This window comes from Aulonocara sp. 'chitande type north' Nkhata Bay, linkage group LG1, assembly GCF_057382095.1.
Source record: "Aulonocara sp. 'chitande type north' Nkhata Bay isolate Kocher_YH1m ecotype deep benthic linkage group LG1, A_spYH_male_GT1.1, whole genome shotgun sequence".
Taxonomy (NCBI): Eukaryota; Metazoa; Chordata; class Actinopteri; order Cichliformes; family Cichlidae; genus Aulonocara; species Aulonocara sp. 'chitande type north' Nkhata Bay.
Window position 1 is genome coordinate 3,639,396 of NC_141344.1, and position 17,138 is coordinate 3,656,533.

Consider the following 17,138-nt stretch of genomic DNA (forward strand, 5'->3'; position numbering starts at 1 on the left):
ATTATTATTATTATTATTATTTAGTAGTAGTAGTAGTTTGCAAATAGGTGTGTGCAGGGGTTTATGATAGTAAAATAGAGTAATGGTTATTTATTTCTTTATTCTAAATGTAATGAATTAATATAGTAATCAAAGGAGCTTGCAAAGAAAAGCGTCTGGACTTCTTTAAGTTGCTTGAAGACGTTTCACCTCTCATCCGAATATTATATAATAATAATATAGTAAGTATTTTTGCTATTTAAATTTTTTTTCGTTTGTATCCCTCTGCCTCTAAACAATTTGTATGTGCTTTACAACTAAGTAATAAAAATGTTTTTAAGTGTTGACTGTGACATAATTAAATGATATAATAAAGCAAATCTGCAGTGTGCATTGTACTAACACAAAAACATTTACGATGCGTGTAACAGCTCCATGTGAAAGACTACCCTTGAAATTCAGCGAATATAAAAGTTTATTTTGATCTCTATATTTATGGATTTCTAAAAACAAATTATGAATATTTATGAAAAATATAAAAATATTATATGTGTAAATTGTTTCTTTTTCAGTTTGATATTTATTATTTAATTAATTTTATTCATTATTTACCGTGACTTTATACAGTGGTTTTGAGCTCCTTTTTTAACATAATCTCCAACATGTTTCTGTTATTCGTGTTTTAAATTAAATAACTCACAATTATCTACATTTTTATATTTTGTTTTCAAAAGTTTAGTTTTCATTTCGATCACTGCGCTCTGCAGGTAAAAACAAATAATATTTTGAAAGTAAAACTGCTCTTTTTCCCGTTTGTATGCCGCAATTTGACGCAGCCAGGAAATAGGGGCGGGGTCACATGACGTAATTTGCAGGGAGGGAAAGGGTGATAATTATAAATATTATTATTTATATTGGTTTCTGTTTAGTTTATTATTATAAACATGAATTATGTGCTTGCTAATGGATCATGATTCTAACGTCTCTGGACTTTCAGACTGACTCCATCACAAGGTTAGGTCTTGTTTCATTTTCATGTTCATGACTTATTTCTGTTCAGTTTCAGTTTCTTCCTGTTGTTGGATTAAAGCTGCTCCACCCACTCTGCAAAAGTCTTGAGCCATCTGGCCCTCCAGTTGATCCACATACTGTTTCTGATAAAGTCTCATCAGAAACAGTCTCAGTGGAGCGATGGCGATTCATCACAGCTGGATTTTTAGCAGTGACCCTTCTGTCCTTATTTGGGGCCCAGCAACTTTGGTTTAGAGCGATGACAGCAGTATTTTTGGTAGAAATCCAGGGACTGGGATATTAAGACTGTAGAACGTGTACCTAACAAAGTGGTCAAAGTATGGAAAAGAGTGAAGACAGGTTTCTGTTTTTAAATAAACAGTTTCTTGATGCTGCTGCTGATCCTGCCCCCCCCCCTCTTAAACTGGTATTGTTTAAAAGGTCAATACATAGAGTTATAGCCATTTCTCTTACAATTCATTTAGGTTAATTGGGCAAGGTTATTAAATGATCTCAACTCTGGGTAATAATAATGCTAAAATGTATAATCCCAGTTTGAACGACAAGATGTCGTAATGACTCAACATAGCATTGATTTAACAAGGTCATAATGAGGACATTCTTGTTTGCAGTGATGGCCTTGGGAGAAAGCCTCTTTAGGAAATTTAGCCCAATTGAGAGTAATTACAAAAAGCACCTTTATTGAAGTTAAGTAGAACCTCTCTCTGGTGCTGCCATGTTTCCTGATGGTTTGCTCAGTGTTCCACTCTGACTTTAACAGGATACGCTAAACTGTTTCTGAATAATTTCAAATAAAAACGAGTGTTAAGAGCAGATGCTAAACTTGAAGCATTAAAGCTGCATGTTTGAGTCCAAGTGTCTGAGGTGCAAAAGAAAAACAAAACAGAGGAGAGACCTTTCTTTGTAGAATTTTTATATATCCGGGTGAGTGAATAAAGCAGTAACAGGAAGTGGAAACAATAAATAAGAGGACCTTTTACCCGCAGTACTACTGTTACAAAAATACGATAAAGAATATGCGAATGGAACGAAGCACTGATACCGTCATTCATCTGATATTACAGTAAGAAACGCTCATCTCATGCTTCTTGGTGAAACTTGTGCGTTACGCTTGCTGTGAATGTTAAGGACTCAAGATCTTGCTGCAGAAGCCCCACCCCTCCACAGCCAGCAGCTCCAGAGAGATATGACGAGTCAGCAGGATAGGTGGGCGGGCGGGGGGGGGGAGCCTCCAACAGCGGCCTCTCCCCTGCAGCTTCAGCCCAGATCCTGGACACGACGGCAGATCTCAGCTGTGAACTCAGAGCACTTTGCACTTCCTCCCAGGTCCTTCGTCAGAACCTGAAACACAAACACATCAGTGAGCAGCAGCTCTTATTTCACAGGAATCTGCTCCAACCAGCAGGTGGTGCTGCTGACAGCCAGCCTGGACTAAAGTGCAGACCCATCCACAGCCACTGGGTGGTGCTCAAACTGACTTCTGTTGAATAAGCCTCCTAAGGCGTAACAATGTATCAACTGTCATCTCAGAAGAGCTCAACAGGAAGTATCCAGCAGCCTCCACTCAGATTAAAAGCAGCCCTGTCAGCAGAGTGTCATGTTTCCCGTCTGCTTCGCTCCAAGATACAGGAGTGTGACAAACCATTAGAAAAAAGATCATACAAAGTGTGATTTTAAGGAGGTCGTCCTCCAGAATGCACAACTGAAAGTAAGTGTAAGATTTTTTCCTGGCGGTCCTGGAGTAACTGCAGCTTCTCTCTGAGAGCATTTCAGGTGTCCTCAATATCATTCCAGCTGTTATTAATGACATTAGCAGAGGTTCTCAGACTCCACTAGAGTGGCTTTGGACGATTCACAACTGAAAATAATCCTATTTATTCTGGGCGTCGATGAAACCAACCAGATCGCCTGATACATGCCGTTTAAGCTTCTCTGCTTTCTCTCGAGCTTTTCAGGCCACCTTGCTCGTGATTGGCTGCCCGTCATAAATAGAAGGTAGGTGGGTGGGGCTGCTAAGACACTCCCCTTTCTTTGTCATCATCCAAAACCAAGAGTAAAAATTCAGTGTTTGGATCAGTCGGAGCTTTTGGCACAATGAGTTACAGACACGCTGCTTTCATTGTTTGAAACTTCGACTTAAAGGAACAAAAATACTGGAGCCCTCCAAGGAGAGACTTCAGCCTCACCTTCTTGTCTCTGATGGTGTCAAAACAGGCCGTCTGGATCTTGTCGGCATGGTCATGCAGACCCATGTGACGCAGCATCATGACAGCACTCAGTAACAGGGCAGTGGGGTTCGCCAGGTCCATGCCGGCGATGTCAGGGGCGGTGCCGTGGACCTGCAGCACAAACATTCATTTTAGTTTGTCAGCAAAACAACAATAAATCTGCAGGTCTCCTGATTACAGACGTTTGGTCACAGGATTACAGGACTGGTTAACACTCAGATAATTACACTGTAAAACTGCCTGTTACAAGTTCAATCCAAGCATTCAGTTTTGTGGGAAAAATATCTTTTAAAGAGTTTTACTGATGGGATTTTTCTGTGTACCAGGTCGAGGTGGAGCTCAACATTACTTCACCCCAGGGCTCGACCGGAGCAGCTCTGCATAATTCACAGTTCAGATTAAATCCTTATTCATCCCTTTACTGACATTTTCAGTAGCTCCTGTCTCTTTAAGGACACGACTGTGTGTGTCCACAGTAAGGTTACAACTCAGGCAACTGCACAGACTCTCAAACTCATTCCCAAATGACCACAGTGACATCTCTGGGGTGAGAGCCCCCTCCCTAAATTTCTACTTCTACCAGCAGTAAATGAATCCCTGGGAATGGAGCTTTTGTTCCCAGGGAGTCATTTGCCTCATTGGTTGAAAGACTAAGAACACCTGACATCATATAACAAATTACAGAAGATCAGAAAAGAATATTTAATCTTTTTAAAGCATCTGCTTTTAAAGATTGTACATGCTTTTTGTGCAGAACAACAAGCAAGTGCAGTAAAACTACAGCATGAAGAGTAAAGTACTCAGTGTATGAAGCACAATAAAAACAGATGAAGTATCAAAACTCAGATGAAGCTGCACGGCACTAAAAAAGACAACGCCATACAAACCGATTCGAATATGGCGACTCCGTTGGCGCCGATGTTCCCGCTGGGAGTGACGCCGAGGCCTCCGATCAGACCAGCGCACAGATCGCTGAAACACAGTCACATGACCTCAGCACTTCCAATCACAGCCTCTGATTGGCAACACAGGTTTCAGAGCGAATAATTCACTGACCTCAGGATGTCTCCGTACAGGTTGGGCATCACCAGGACGTCAAACTGGGTTGGATCCTGGACCATCTGGAAAACACAAGCATCGGGACATGTCAGGAAAGTACGGAAGAGGATAAGGGCCACTGGAAACAAAACTAAACAAAAAGTGGGCACATCTTTCTTTCTTTCTGAGAAAAAAGTCAGAATTCTGGAAAAGCAATACTACTGAATACTGAAATTAACCCCCACGTCCATCCAGCTCTGAACACACTCATTAAACATAATTATTTCACTGTCTGGATTAATGAGGTAAACACATTAAATGCAGACTGTGAAACAGCTGCAGAACATCTGGCTGCTGAACTGTTTGGCGGACTCACATTGAGGCACACTGTGTCGAGGTACATCTCGGTAAACTTGATGTCTTTGTAGTTTTCAGCCACCTCGCGGCACTTTCTCAGAAAGAGACCGTCTGACATCCGCCTGCAAACAGAGTCGGAGTTACACAACAGCAACACAACATCTGCACTGCGGGGGAACACGACGCCTGACAGGGACAGAGTCTGAGTGTGTGAGTGACAAAACATGGGTGACATTTTATTTAAAGGAAACATAAATAATAACCCCCAAACTGTTTGAAGTAATTCGATTAAATAAGTCCTCTAATCACTCCTCTCCCTCAGACGTGCAAGCTAAGGTGGAGTGATTACTTGGATTTTGGCTTTCAACAACTATTCTTTGTTCATTTATTTCCACTCTCCTTCTTTCTGTATGTTATCTCTAATCGACCCCTTTCCTTTACAGAGGTGCACTTGTGCCCCGTCCTAAAAGCTGAAACTCAGTAACCTGTGGACTGACTATCAACAGGTGGTAACCCTCGCTGGAGGCAGGCTGCCCACTGTCCATGTGAGATGGACTTTGGGATTGGTCCATCTCCCATGGGCCTCCGACTGGATGAATCTACCTCACCTCCATTTCTTTCCTGCTAATAAAGTGCTTTTGTTGGCAGTTACTGATGATTAGGAAGTCAAACCTTACACTGGTGAATAAATGAGTTGCCTGATCAGTTTTCTGAATTTGTTCTTCCTCGGCACACGAGGACTAAACATTCCGGTCTCACTGACTGACACACAGGGCGATGGGCTGCACTCACATGATGTTGGCTTTGTGGACGGCGGTCACGCTCGTTCTTTTGTTGTTCCTGGCGTACTCGAAGGCGTACTCAGCGATGCGTCTGCTAGCGTTCTCGGTGATCAGTTTGATGCTCTGAACAACACCGTCGACGATCTACGGCAACAAAAAGATAAGAAACGCACTGAAGTTACTCACAGCTGGACAGAACACAATCGAATCAACAATCAAACTGTGGAGGGACGCAAGAGACTGCACCTATTACCAGAAACACAGAAGGAAAAGATGGATGTGGCTGAATACACATCTGGCAAACTAGTGGAAATCAGTGGAAAACGGGGTAATTCTAATAGTGGATCCTCCTGCCTCCACACACATGCACGCAACAGGAAGCGTGTCTGCTGCGTTAGCCAATAGGTAACGGAGCAAAAAATAGAAGGTTACAGCTGGTTCGATCGATTTAAACGCTGCGTTTTAAAACAGGAAGTCGAGGAGACCCTGCAATTCAGGCAGAGGAAAATTAGTGTAACAGACCCTCCTGCAGCCTGTAACTGCAGCCTGTGCTGCTTCAACCTTTGTGCTCAGTCAAGGTTTCGGTGCCGTGCCGGTGCAGAAAAAGCTTCTCCACAGCTTTTCTGTGGAAATACATGGAACAGTTTCCAGATTAGGAAACAAGAGGTATGTGACGCACACAGGGAGGGGAGGCCTAATCTTTCAAAGATATAAAAGCATCGTTTTGGGGACATAATTAATCAGATATATACAAGGGGAGGTTTCAGACCTCTAGGACACTAGCAAACATCTTTTCCATGAGATTCGAGGTCTTTACCAAGTTAAACTTGTTCTCAAATAAGGTTTGACCTTACAGAGTTTCAGCTGCTGCAGTTATTAGTCCATCCTGAGGTCAGCTGTGGGTAAAAGTTGAGACAAGGAGGAGGGGCGACACGAATCACCAGACGGAGAACAGGTGGAGGTTCCCAGGGGATGGATGTGAGACTTTACACACACACACACGTTCACTGCCAGCTGGAAGATCTGCTCGGATGCCTCGTTCTTTGAACACGGACACCAGCGTTCATGCTAACAGGTTCTCCCTGCTGCTGGGCTTCGTGCTAACACCGTCTCCAGATCTGAGCTGACAGTGTGAGTGCAGACGGATCCACGTCGGGAATGTGTGGGTGAACAGGTGAGCTTCAGGAAGCTGGCAGTGGTTCTGCCGTATTCACAAAACATCCAGAAGCACCAAGAAGATTTAAAGGACCATTCCGCTTTATTTCAGCCTGCTGTGCTTTCCATTCACCTGTCTATGGTGTGTCTATGCCCAAATGTTTACAAAGGTGAAGGAGAGCAGAACAGGCTGAAACGAAGCAGAAATATTTGAAGGTTCAGAGGATTGTGCTTTAAACTTGAGTTGATAACAAATATCAAAGGATCTAATCAGCATAAGAAACTAACTGTCCAATCAGGAGTCCAGAGAATTAAAGACCTGGATCCACAGTCTGAATAAGGGAGCTGCTCAGTGCAGGATGATAGTTAGCATGCTCATCATGTCTGCAGCACAGTGAGCAGAATGTGAAACAGTCTCAGGTCCTTAGTTTGTGTCTTTGGGATGAAAGTGAATCTATCAGAGGTGGAACGAGGTGCTCTGTGAATACGACTCTGGCGCCGCTTCCTCCTTCTTACCAGGAGAGACGAACAGGAGCAGAGCGTCCTGCCTGCAGCTGCTAGCTGACCTGCAGGGAACAGGTGAGGAGGCAGGTAGACCAACCAGTTAACACAGATAACAACACCTGCTAACAGCTTCCAGCAGCATCCTGACTCACACGCTAAAGAACTGGACAACAGTCACTGTGACAGATTCCTGCACACATTTGCTCATTGGTGATTATTTTTGTTTGAATACAGAAAAAAACCCTGACAGGCTGAAGGACAAAAGGATGCCATGCAGCTCCTAAATGAACAGGTGTGGATAATCCTGGCAGGGTGCACAGCCTTAATAAGTGTAAACTTGCTAGCTGTTGATGAACAGTGGTGGATGTTCACCTTAAAAACGGCCAAAGCTTCTAATAATGAGCTCAGTGTACCTACAGTAACCCCCGTGATCCAAAAGACCTCACACAGTTTTTTCTACTCCTGGCTCTGAATGATGTCAGCAACAGAGGAAATCCCTAATATGGTTATCTGAGGCAAAGAAGCCCCACCCACCTGTTGTTCAAACACTGTTTTTGAGGGGCAACCAATCGGAAGGAAGCTGACTTACAAGGGGAGGAGCTAAAACAGCTTGTTTCCATGAACCACAGCAGCAGCAAGGCCCACTGTGTAGAATAAGTGAGGCTTATTTTGAAATGTGAATCATGCAAAGCTGCTCTGGCACAGTCCACAAATAAAAACAGAACAAAATGAAGCACTTTAAACAAATGCACTACCAAACGTTTCACATACTGTGTCAGAAAATTAAGCAGAACTCCTCTCTGTCTGCAGTTTGTGCATCGCCTGTGACGGCTGCTTTCACACAGCTGTCAGGATTACTCAGGACAGCCCGCTGTAACCCTCTCAGCTTGGAGCTGTCGCACACTCGGCCTCCGTTCACTCACCATGTGTTCGATGCCGCTGTACTCGCCCTCCGTGTTCTCCCGGATGGTGACCAGGTTGACATCGGTGTACGGAGTCTTGTAGCCCTCGATGGAGACGCAGGGCCTCACGTTTGCGTACAGGTCAAAGGTCTTCCTGAGCAGCAGGTTCATGGAGGGGTGACCTGCAGCGATGGGTGTCTTCAGGGGTCCTGATGGAGAAAAAAAATGTAAAAAACAAAAAACACTGACGAGCAGGAATCTTCCAGGAAATCTGTCTAAAGGTAACGGACACGTGCAGACCTTTCAGACCGATCTTGCTCCGGTCCATGGACTCTTTGGCGTCAGGAGGGATCATCCATCTGCCGCCAGGTCCCTTTATCGCCGTCACGTTCCTCTCCTCCCACGTGATTGGAGCCTTCAGAGGAAAATTCTATTTAGAAACTGATCCAAAACCAATCAGTGCCTCCCACCTGACCCTCTTAGAATAGCCAGCAGTGCTTTGTATTTATTTATTTCCAGCACGTTGAGCTCACATAACTTTATAAGAAAAGGTGATATCACATGAAATTTTCAGGGCTGAAAACACACTAAAGATTTATCAAAATGCTCTAACGCAGGGGTGTCAAAGTCCAGGCCTCGAGACCTGGACTTCGACACAGAGGAACAGAAAAGTGCATGGATCCCCTGAAGGTTTGCTCTATATTCTGATCATTTACTCGAGAAAACTTAAATAAAAAGTGTATTTTGGGTAACCCTTGAAGGGTACAAAGAACTAAAGAAGTTACGAGAGATGAAAAATGGTGGAAAAAACAAGGCAAATTAGAACGCACCAGCTATGTACTTCGAGGTGCTTATAACTCAGAAAATACCCACAGCATTAAAGTACATTTTTTCATGGCTTTATTAAATATGTTAAAGTTACTGTTCCAAAAATCCACTGACTCTGAGAGGACTCAGGTGAGATCATTTTCCAGATTTGGCCTCTAAAGTCTGATCAAACTTGCCTTTGCTGCTTCAAAGATCTTCATGACAGCAGCGGAGATCTCTGGACCGATTCCATCACCGGGAATCATGGTGACTGTCTTCACCTGCAGAGACAGAGAGACACAACTCAGACAGCTGGAGCAGATCACAGTCCAGCCGAGATCAAGGTGTCTGCTTTCATGTAAAACATTTCCTGTTATTTATAAATGGATTTTCTGGGAGTTGTGAAGCGAAAAGCATCTCTTTGATTGCATCCCAGGAAGGCAGAGGTGGATCTACTCACCCCTCTTGAAAAGGAGGCTGAAGCCAGAGCCGGTTTTCTGACCGCCACCCCCACTGCCTGGGTCAGCTGGAAGAGACGACGTAAAGGTCAACTCAACACAAAACACACCAAAGCAGCTCAAAAACAACCTGATCATGATGGTTAGTCTGTGTTCAGCTGTTTGAAAACACTTGCTGTTGATGTGTAAAACAAAACTGCAAAGAATCACCTTGATTATTTGCTGCTGAGGCTTGAAACACTCCTAATAATTCATATTATAACATTTAAAAATGACTTGAGGAGCTTATATGTACAAACTTTAAGTTCTAGGGCTAAATTCAAGCATCAGTAACAAATTACAAGAAGGGAGAAAATTATTACCACCACTTCCGCTGTTCTGTTTTGTAGATCCTTTGTATGCTGATTATTTTTGGATAATGTAGTATATCTCTCACATTTTTTACTGCCTATTACATTACGGTGACTTTTTTCAATGCCGAGTTTATCTCAGGAGCCTCACATTATTTGACATCTTTTCCGTCAGTTAAAACGGGACCTGGAATTTAATCATAGTACGAGTTTAAGGTAAATTGCTTTATTTAAAAAGGGAGTCTGGTGTTCGTCTCCACATTAGTTAAAGCAAACATTTCTCAGCAGCCACACCTAGTTTGAGTCTACCATGAACTAGCTACATGTTGAATTTCATGTATGCAGAAGTTATCAGAGGATATCCACTTTTCGTGAAATGTTTTCAACTAACTTCTACGATCTAATGATTCCATCTAAACTCTAAACTGAGCTTAAATTCGTGCAAATTTAAACGGAGGCTGACGTTGGTTTCTCCGTCACTCTAGTATGGATTTGGGGATCACAGAGAACTAAAGAGCAGAAATAGCGGGACAGGTCGACGTATTGTCAAGGTAACCAGATTGAGGTTGGCGGAGGGGAATATGTAAAGTCAAAGTTGTATTAGACAGGTGAGACGAGGGTAAACGTCTCCGTCAGCTCCAGAAGCTTCCGTTCACGTGAAGGACGTGGGTTCCTGGCTAAGAGCTAACCAAGGTACATCAGCCCGAAAAAACACGCGGAGAGCGCGTAAAGACAGACAAAGTCACAAACACAGGCTTCAGGACACACACACAGCCCCGTTCATCTGTAACACACAGAGCTTTGGTGGTCTAAAACCGGGAATAAACACGGTGCTTCTTACCAGTGACCTCCACGCGTTGCCTGCCATTCTGCACAGGAAGAGCTCTCCGAGATCGTCTGTGGAAGAGATGACTCACTCCGAGCTGCTGCCGAAAACCAGCCGGGATAAAGATCCTGTGCGAGCAAGATGACTCACTCCGAGAGAGTTTTGTGGCTGTACGAGTCATTGGCGCCACAGGCTGTTTTTGGCGCCACCTGCTGGACGCTGCACCACCATCAGAATTAGTGCTGCCTTCAGGAGCAATTAGGAAGATCCGAATCTACACAAACAAGGCAAAAGGGCGCTACTCTCCAGTCATCACCGTGATTAGAACATATTAAAAGTTTGTTCACTTCTTTTTTGTTTTTTTATTTGCTGTAATTAGGCTGGTTTTTTTTAGTGGTTGCCATGTCTATTTATTATATCTTTTTTTTGTTGCTCACTTAGTTTTATTTCTTTACTTATTTATTGGACAAAATGTATGTTTGTGTGAAACAAGAGAATTTGATTTATGTCATTTGAAAAATACACCTGTGTACATCACTTACCCCCTGGTGTCTGAGTAGTTTTTTGATTCTGAGGTTTATATTTTGAGAAAGAGCCACTGCTCCTGCTCTACCCAACACTTGATGTCCACTGTCAGAGCTTTAATTTCTAGACCTGCATGCAAAAAAAACACTCAGACTCGTGTGCGTGCACTTTTGTTATTGACTTTACTTTGTTTACTGTGAGCTTAGAACCTGTGGCTCTAAGCTCAGAGCTGTGGCTTAGTGTTCAAATGATGTCTGAGATCTGATGGCACAGAACAGCCAGTCTAACATTCATCTCGAGAAAGAAAATCTGCAAACATACATTTCTGTATTTATTTTAGCATAACTTTATTATTATAAAAGGAAAAGAAACAAACAATACATGAAAAATCAGTTGAAAAAGAAAATGGGTTTTACAACTTTTACGCTGATTGAACCCAAGCTGGAAAGCAGATCGAAGAAATGTGTGGTTGAAATAAAGAAAGATGGATGTAAAGTTATAAAAAGTAATTTATTTAACATAAAAATAAACAAAACAAAAAATAAACAAACATTCTGATAAAGTCATCGTACAGACTAATCTAATGATGTAATTCCAGAATTTCTTCCTGCATTTACAGTTCATGGTTTTCCAAGCAGCAGCTGAAAGCAGCACTGTGATGCCTGCACCTCCTCCTCCTGTCCTCTGAGGCGTCACAATCCTGTTTTCCTCCGCGTTGGGACCAGCAGCAGCAGCAGCATCAGGCTCGCAGACTGAGACCCGGATCAGAAGAGTGGATGTCCCGGCTGTGCGCAGACCTGCTGCCGGATGCAAAGCCAGCTCAGAGTGTGATGCAGCTGTGTGATGGGAGGATCCGCCGGCCAAGATGGGCAACAAGCAGACAACCTTCACCGAGGAACAGCTGGAGGCGTATCAGGTGAGGGGGGGCAGGATGGAGGCGGACAGCTGGATGTCCTTCAGAGAGGCGTGAAAGGTGGAGAGGTGTCTGCCTTCATGGCTCAGCAGAACGCAGACCACATCAGATCTGCCTCCTGTTGCTGATTGGCTCTGCATCCTGCTGCACTGGATGATGATGATGATGGTGGTGGTGGTAGTGGTGAAGATGCTGACTGATGGTGAAAGCAGATCCTCCCTGAGGACTGGCCGCTCTGACTCACTTTCTTCGTCTCTCTGTTTGTTCCCAGGACTGCACCTTCTTCACCCGGAAGGAAATCCTGCGGTGAGTGTGGCGCACGGCGAAAGTCTGCTGGTCTTCTTTTCTTTTTGAATCTACACCTTCATCACTCACTGAGGGAGAGGAACGACTGCAGCTCGGCTATTTTTCCTGCTGTGTATTGTAGGCGCGATGTGTTTACACAATGGTTTTGATGATTGGCTTTACTGTACTGGGATCTACTAAACTCACACTGAACGCAGCGCGCTTGGAGTATATTTTAATAGCTGATTGACTCATTTTAACGAAGCACAAAAGGAAACACTTTATATGCTTCACACACCTGTCCTGCATGGTGATACGACCCTTCAAAGTTTACTCAAAATGCACTTTTTGAAGTTTTCTCCAATAAGTAATTAGAAACAGATCAAACATCCATGGTACAGATGGTATTTCTGTTCCTCTACATCAAAGTGGATGTTACTAATGCTCAGAAAAGGTTACAGGAAGAATTGTACCAAACAAAAAACACATTTTAGCTTCAGATTGTGACACTTGAGTGGGCTTAAAGTGGATTTGGGTTGCATGCTTTAAACAGAGCTTAAATGAGTTTTTCAGCACTGGAAAGATCTCGTGTAGTCATGACGTTGTGAAGAAACAAAAATGCTGGGAAAAAAATTTGTGCAAAATTTCCACCCACACCTATGCACCTCCAGGACCTGCAGCTCCACCTGTTTTCATAGTATGAGGTGAAACTGTTCAGTAGACTGAAGTGAGATTAACTGAGCTGATTTCAAACATCAAAACTGGATTTTTTAACTTATTTTAAGATGACTTGTAACGTAGGCTGATTCACCGTTCCTGTATTTCCTGTCACATGACCCAGAGTTAGACCTTCATATTAAACCTGCACAGTTTAGAAAAATAATGAGTAAACGTATCTAAAGGAAATCCCTGTGAGCCAAACACTCAAACTTCAGATTGCTCTGAATGCTTTGATTCCATCATTTGGTGCCAGTAAAGCTCAAAAAGTCTGGATGCTGCCCTTCAGCAGGCTTCTGCGAGTTGACCAATCAGAAGAAAATGGCATGAGAGGGGGTGACCTTCAAGAAACAGTCCCTGGGTGGGATAAATAAAGGTCAAGACTGAAACTCTAGAGGTGGAAATGAGCAGATTGGAGTCGCTCAGACAAACACTTTACAGCTACAGACGGACAGCGTCGGCGTGTTTCAGATTCTCCTTCCTTGTTCCAGCAGCTTTTATCTTAAGGTTGCATCATTTTGTTAGGAAGGCTTTGATCACTGACTGACTGATGGAAACTTGTTGCTTTTCTCTCATCAGTCTGAAATTTGGGATCCTGAATGTAAAGTGTTATTAAAGTGAATGTATTAGACTCCTGTGTAAACTGCTGACTTTGCTCTAATGTGCTGCAGGTTACACGCTCGATATCGTGAGCTGGCGCCACATTTAGTGCCGCTGGACTACACCAACAACCCCGACATCAAAGTCCCGATGACGCTCATCGTCACCATGCCTGAACTGAAGGTACAGTTTGTACAGGTCAAAATTCTGCTGGCTGATGCAAGACTTTAAAACAAATGTGTCTCACATCCCGGTTTTTGTTGGCCGTTATGTTCAACTGTGTGATGTTTTGCGTCTGTGCTGACAGGAAAACCCGTTTAGAGAGAGAATCGTGGAGACGTTCTCCGAGGACGGACAGGGGAACCTGAGCTTCAGCGACTTCATCGATATGTTTTCTGCCCTCTGCGAAGCTTCACCCAGAGAGCTCAAGACCATTTACGCCTTCAAGATATACGGTAACGTGCGCCTTCAGGTGGAGAAGCTCGGGTTGGGTCTGAGATGACACACCTGTGGCAGCAATGTGCCTCGGCGAGTACTCGCTTCAGAATAAGTGCTGTTTTCCCGATTTAAACAAAAATAGCATGACTATATAAAAGATTATTTTAATTAATTATTTCAACTTCGTAAGTATATAATTAAGAGAAAATTATTAATTCCTGGAAAATGATTATTATAATTTCTAAAAATATTAAAAGAAACTAAAAATTTAATATACACAAATCTCTCCTAAATGTAAATAAAATGGCCAAAAATATGTGAATAAAAGAATTATCATTCAAAATAATCAAAAAATTTAAATAATTATTATTAGTCTAAAAATTATTCTTCTAAATATTAATTAAATGTCACTAAATTAACATTAAATGTCTAAATAGATTTAAATGGTCTCAAAATAATATATGAAAAATCTAAATAAAGTCTAAGAAAATGTATAGTTTACAAAATGATTTCATTATTTGCAGTTATTACTGTTGATTACATGGAGATTATTCGTAGAATAAGTTCAGGTTTTTGTGGCAGCCCAGTACTGAGTCGTCTCGTTGGGGATCTGGTCCAGACTTTAACAGGGACAACTTCATCTGTAAGGAGGACCTGGAGAAGACCCTGAACAAGCTGACCAAAGGGGAGCTGACGCCCGAGGAGGTCACGCTGGTGTGTGACAAAGCCATCGAGGAGGCTGACCTCGACGGAGACAACAAGCTCTCATTCGCCGACTTTGAGAACATGATCTCCAAGGCTCCTGACTTTCTGAGGTACCGTCATCTCTTCTGTTATGTGTTCATTTTTTAAAGTAAGGCAGAGACGTGGCTGCTCCTCTCCCACAAACCTCCACAGTGACAGCGCGAAGTTAGAAAAGTATGTGATTGGTTTTTTAATCCTTAATTTCTGTGTTTGGAATCGGTCCAAAGTGTTTTTTGCTGCTCAGACTGTTGTCTGACTGTTTCTTATATTTCCCCTCCAGGCTGTCATGGGGTGCTGTTGCCAGCTCATCACAATAATGTCACATAACACATCAGCTCTGTGCTCTCTGCTCTTGAAGCAGCATTTTTTGGAGGAAAATATGCTTTAGGGTCAGTTTTCTTCTGTTCTGCTGGCAGTATCACTAAAACACGATGATCTGCAGGGTTATCAACAGTTTTCATCCATCCACCACAAAGGCACACACTATTTTAGCCTTTTAATTCACAGTCAGCCGTACAGACTGTGCTGCGGCTCAGTATGATCCTCCCACTAATGCAGCGGTGTCAAACTTACTAAATGAGTCTTACTGTGCGCTGGAAGATATTTGTAGTTCTTGTTTGATCTGCTGCTCAACACACATCAGTTGTTTCACGATTGAGGCTGAACTGAGGGGCTGCATGAAGGGACAGCATCAAATCAATGAGAAGCTTCACCGTGAAGCTGCCGGCGGGATGTCTCCTGAAAGGACAGAGGATGGTTGTGATCCAGGTCCTGATCCAGGTCCTGATCCAGGTCCTGATCCAGGTCCTGATCCTGGCTGTGAGATTTTCTCACTCAGGCTGCTGAGTCTTCTGCTGCTCTGCATAAAGCTGCAGAGATAAAACCCACGAGTTTTACTGCTGGCAATCCATCACAGTGTCCCACAGTGAGCACAGAGGAGGGGTGAAGGGAGAGACAAGGGGAAGAAGAGTAGAGTGAGGAGGAGGAGGGTGCATTTATCAAGTCATTGAGTTCAGTCATTAATTTGTCTATCACACTGCACCGCCGCTCAGAGATAATAGCTGGAAACTGGGCTCAAGGGTTGGTGTTACTATGGCAACAGAAGCAGTTAAACTGTAAAAAGAGAAAGCTGGAAAGCCATTATGTTTTTACTAGCAGGTACATCACCTCCCGCGTCACCCTGGTTACGGTCGGCCAGTTAATCTGACGTCACAAAGCCGAGCAGCTCGACTGTCATAAACGTCGGCGTGAACGCGCGTCTGCAAGGTGCGGCGCACAGATAGCAGCATTTACGCTCGTCCAGTCATTTATGTCTGCTTACAACAGACTCTGCAGCACCTGCTGCGGACCCCCAACCGGCCGGCCCTCCCTGAGCCCGGTTCTGCTAGAGTTTTCTTCTTGTTAAAAGGGACTTTTTCCTTCCCATTGTCACCAAGTACTTGCTCATAGGGGGTCGTCTAATTGTGGAAGTTTTCTCTGTAGCACTGTGGGGTATTTACCCGACATTGTAAAGTAGTTTGAGGCAGCTCAAAGTGAGCATGTTTTCCATGAGCATGTTTTCCAGTCGCTCTGCCCTGGAGGTGAATCCTATGAAACATTACATGCAAAGATAATTGTCAGAGTTTTAATTTAAAGAGTAAAAACAGACTCCTGACAGCAACTGAGATGCACCATTACCATCCTGCAGTTGATACAACGAGGCTAAATTTCACAGTTTCATCCAGTTACAGCCTGAGAGGTTCAAACAGTTAATGATGATTCAGTCAGTCCTAGAAGTCACCCACATCTGCTTGCTTTGTGTCTTCAGCAATTTCCACATACGAATATGAGGCAGCTGAGATCCTGCAGAGGAAAGACGTCTCTCTTCGACCCCGATTCCACCTGAACCTCGGACCCAGCTCGACTCAGTGCCTGTCCTTTCTACTGCCGGCGGGGAGTCTTCTTTCCTGAAAGATCCTGAGACCTGGACTGTCTCGATCACGCAGTCATTCCAGAGGGGATACGGTTACTGCATGAAGCCTCTCTCTGGGATGGAGTTTGAACTCAGCTTAGACAGGGCTGACTTTCTTCTCCCCTGTGGACGTTTCCGATTTTCTGAGAAACATCTGTGAGGACGGCGCCGCAGTGGATACAGAACAGGGCTTTTCTGAATTTAGTGCTTTTCAGAAAGGCCTCATCCAAAACTGGATTCTTTTTAAAAGCACATCTTTAAAGGGCAAAACAGTGAGGAGCTATGCAATCTTTCTCCATAAAGTGCATGTTGTAAATTGCTTCTAGCTGGTGAATTTGTACATCTGGTTTAGTGAAGCATTCTGGTGCATAACGACAATCATAGTAAACTGTAGCTCAGTTGATGGAAGGGCTCTCTCTGTCATCTCACCTGTACTCCTGGCTTTGATAAAACTTTTTCCTGCCTCCTACTAACTTGATATGACAGCTTTCACTCTTTCAAGACAAAATATTTTATGGCTAGAATCAAATAAAAGGTTGTTCTGTCA

General features: G+C 43.4%; 2 protein-coding genes across 4 annotated transcripts; one reads left to right on the forward strand and one right to left on the reverse strand.

The window, feature by feature from the left end:
* Positions 1-1,907: 1,907 nt before the first annotated feature.
* LOC147338521 (isocitrate dehydrogenase [NAD] subunit alpha, mitochondrial-like) lies at positions 1,908-10,574 on the reverse strand. The gene is made up of 11 exons (XM_086297742.1): positions 10,434-10,574; positions 9,245-9,310; positions 8,982-9,065; positions 8,278-8,392; positions 7,999-8,186; positions 5,427-5,560; positions 4,654-4,756; positions 4,296-4,360; positions 4,127-4,211; positions 3,198-3,350; positions 1,908-2,352 (listed from the first exon to the last, which is right to left on the reverse strand). Exons 1-11 carry the CDS (start codon positions 10,458-10,460, stop codon positions 2,269-2,271), a joined length of 1,104 nt encoding a protein of 367 aa, XP_086153868.1. The 5' UTR covers positions 10,461-10,574; the 3' UTR covers positions 1,908-2,268.
* Positions 9,224-17,138, forward strand: LOC147338522 (calcium and integrin-binding family member 2-like). Of its 3 annotated transcripts, none has more exons than XR_015130128.1 (7): positions 9,224-9,384; positions 11,563-11,859; positions 12,128-12,162; positions 13,530-13,641; positions 13,766-13,913; positions 14,516-15,906; positions 16,448-17,138. XR_015130128.1 is itself a non-coding variant. In XM_086298156.1 (7 exons), exons 2-7 carry the CDS (start codon positions 11,809-11,811, stop codon positions 16,467-16,469), a joined length of 564 nt encoding a protein of 187 aa, XP_086154282.1. In that variant the 5' UTR covers positions 9,225-9,384; positions 11,563-11,808; the 3' UTR covers positions 16,470-17,138. The 3 variants fall into 3 exon arrangements, 2 of the variants coding, with proteins under 2 accessions (XP_086154156.1, XP_086154282.1); XM_086298156.1 differs by having other exon boundaries at positions 9,225-9,384; positions 14,516-14,711; XM_086298030.1 differs by having other exon boundaries at positions 14,516-17,138.

Bases quoted from the DNA above. Each gene is read 5' to 3' on its own strand.
- LOC147338521 (XM_086297742.1), bottom strand. From the start codon at position 10,460: ATGGCAGGCAACGCGTGGAGGTCACTG. The intron at 9,311-10,433 runs GTAAGAAGCACC...CGTCTCTTCCAG, and splicing joins GCAACGCGTGGAGGTCACTG to CTGACCCAGGCAGTGGGGGT. The intron at 5,561-7,998 runs GTGAGTGAACGG...TTGTTGCCGTAG, and splicing joins ACAGCGGCATCGAACACATG to ATCGTCGACGGTGTTGTTCA.
- LOC147338522 (XM_086298030.1), top strand. From the start codon at position 11,809: ATGGGCAACAAGCAGACAACCTTCACCGAGGAACAGCTGGAGGCGTAT. The intron at 12,163-13,529 runs GTGAGTGTGGCG...AATGTGCTGCAG, and splicing joins ACCCGGAAGGAAATCCTGCG to GTTACACGCTCGATATCGTG. The intron at 13,914-14,515 runs GTAACGTGCGCC...GATCTGGTCCAG, and splicing joins TTACGCCTTCAAGATATACG to ACTTTAACAGGGACAACTTC.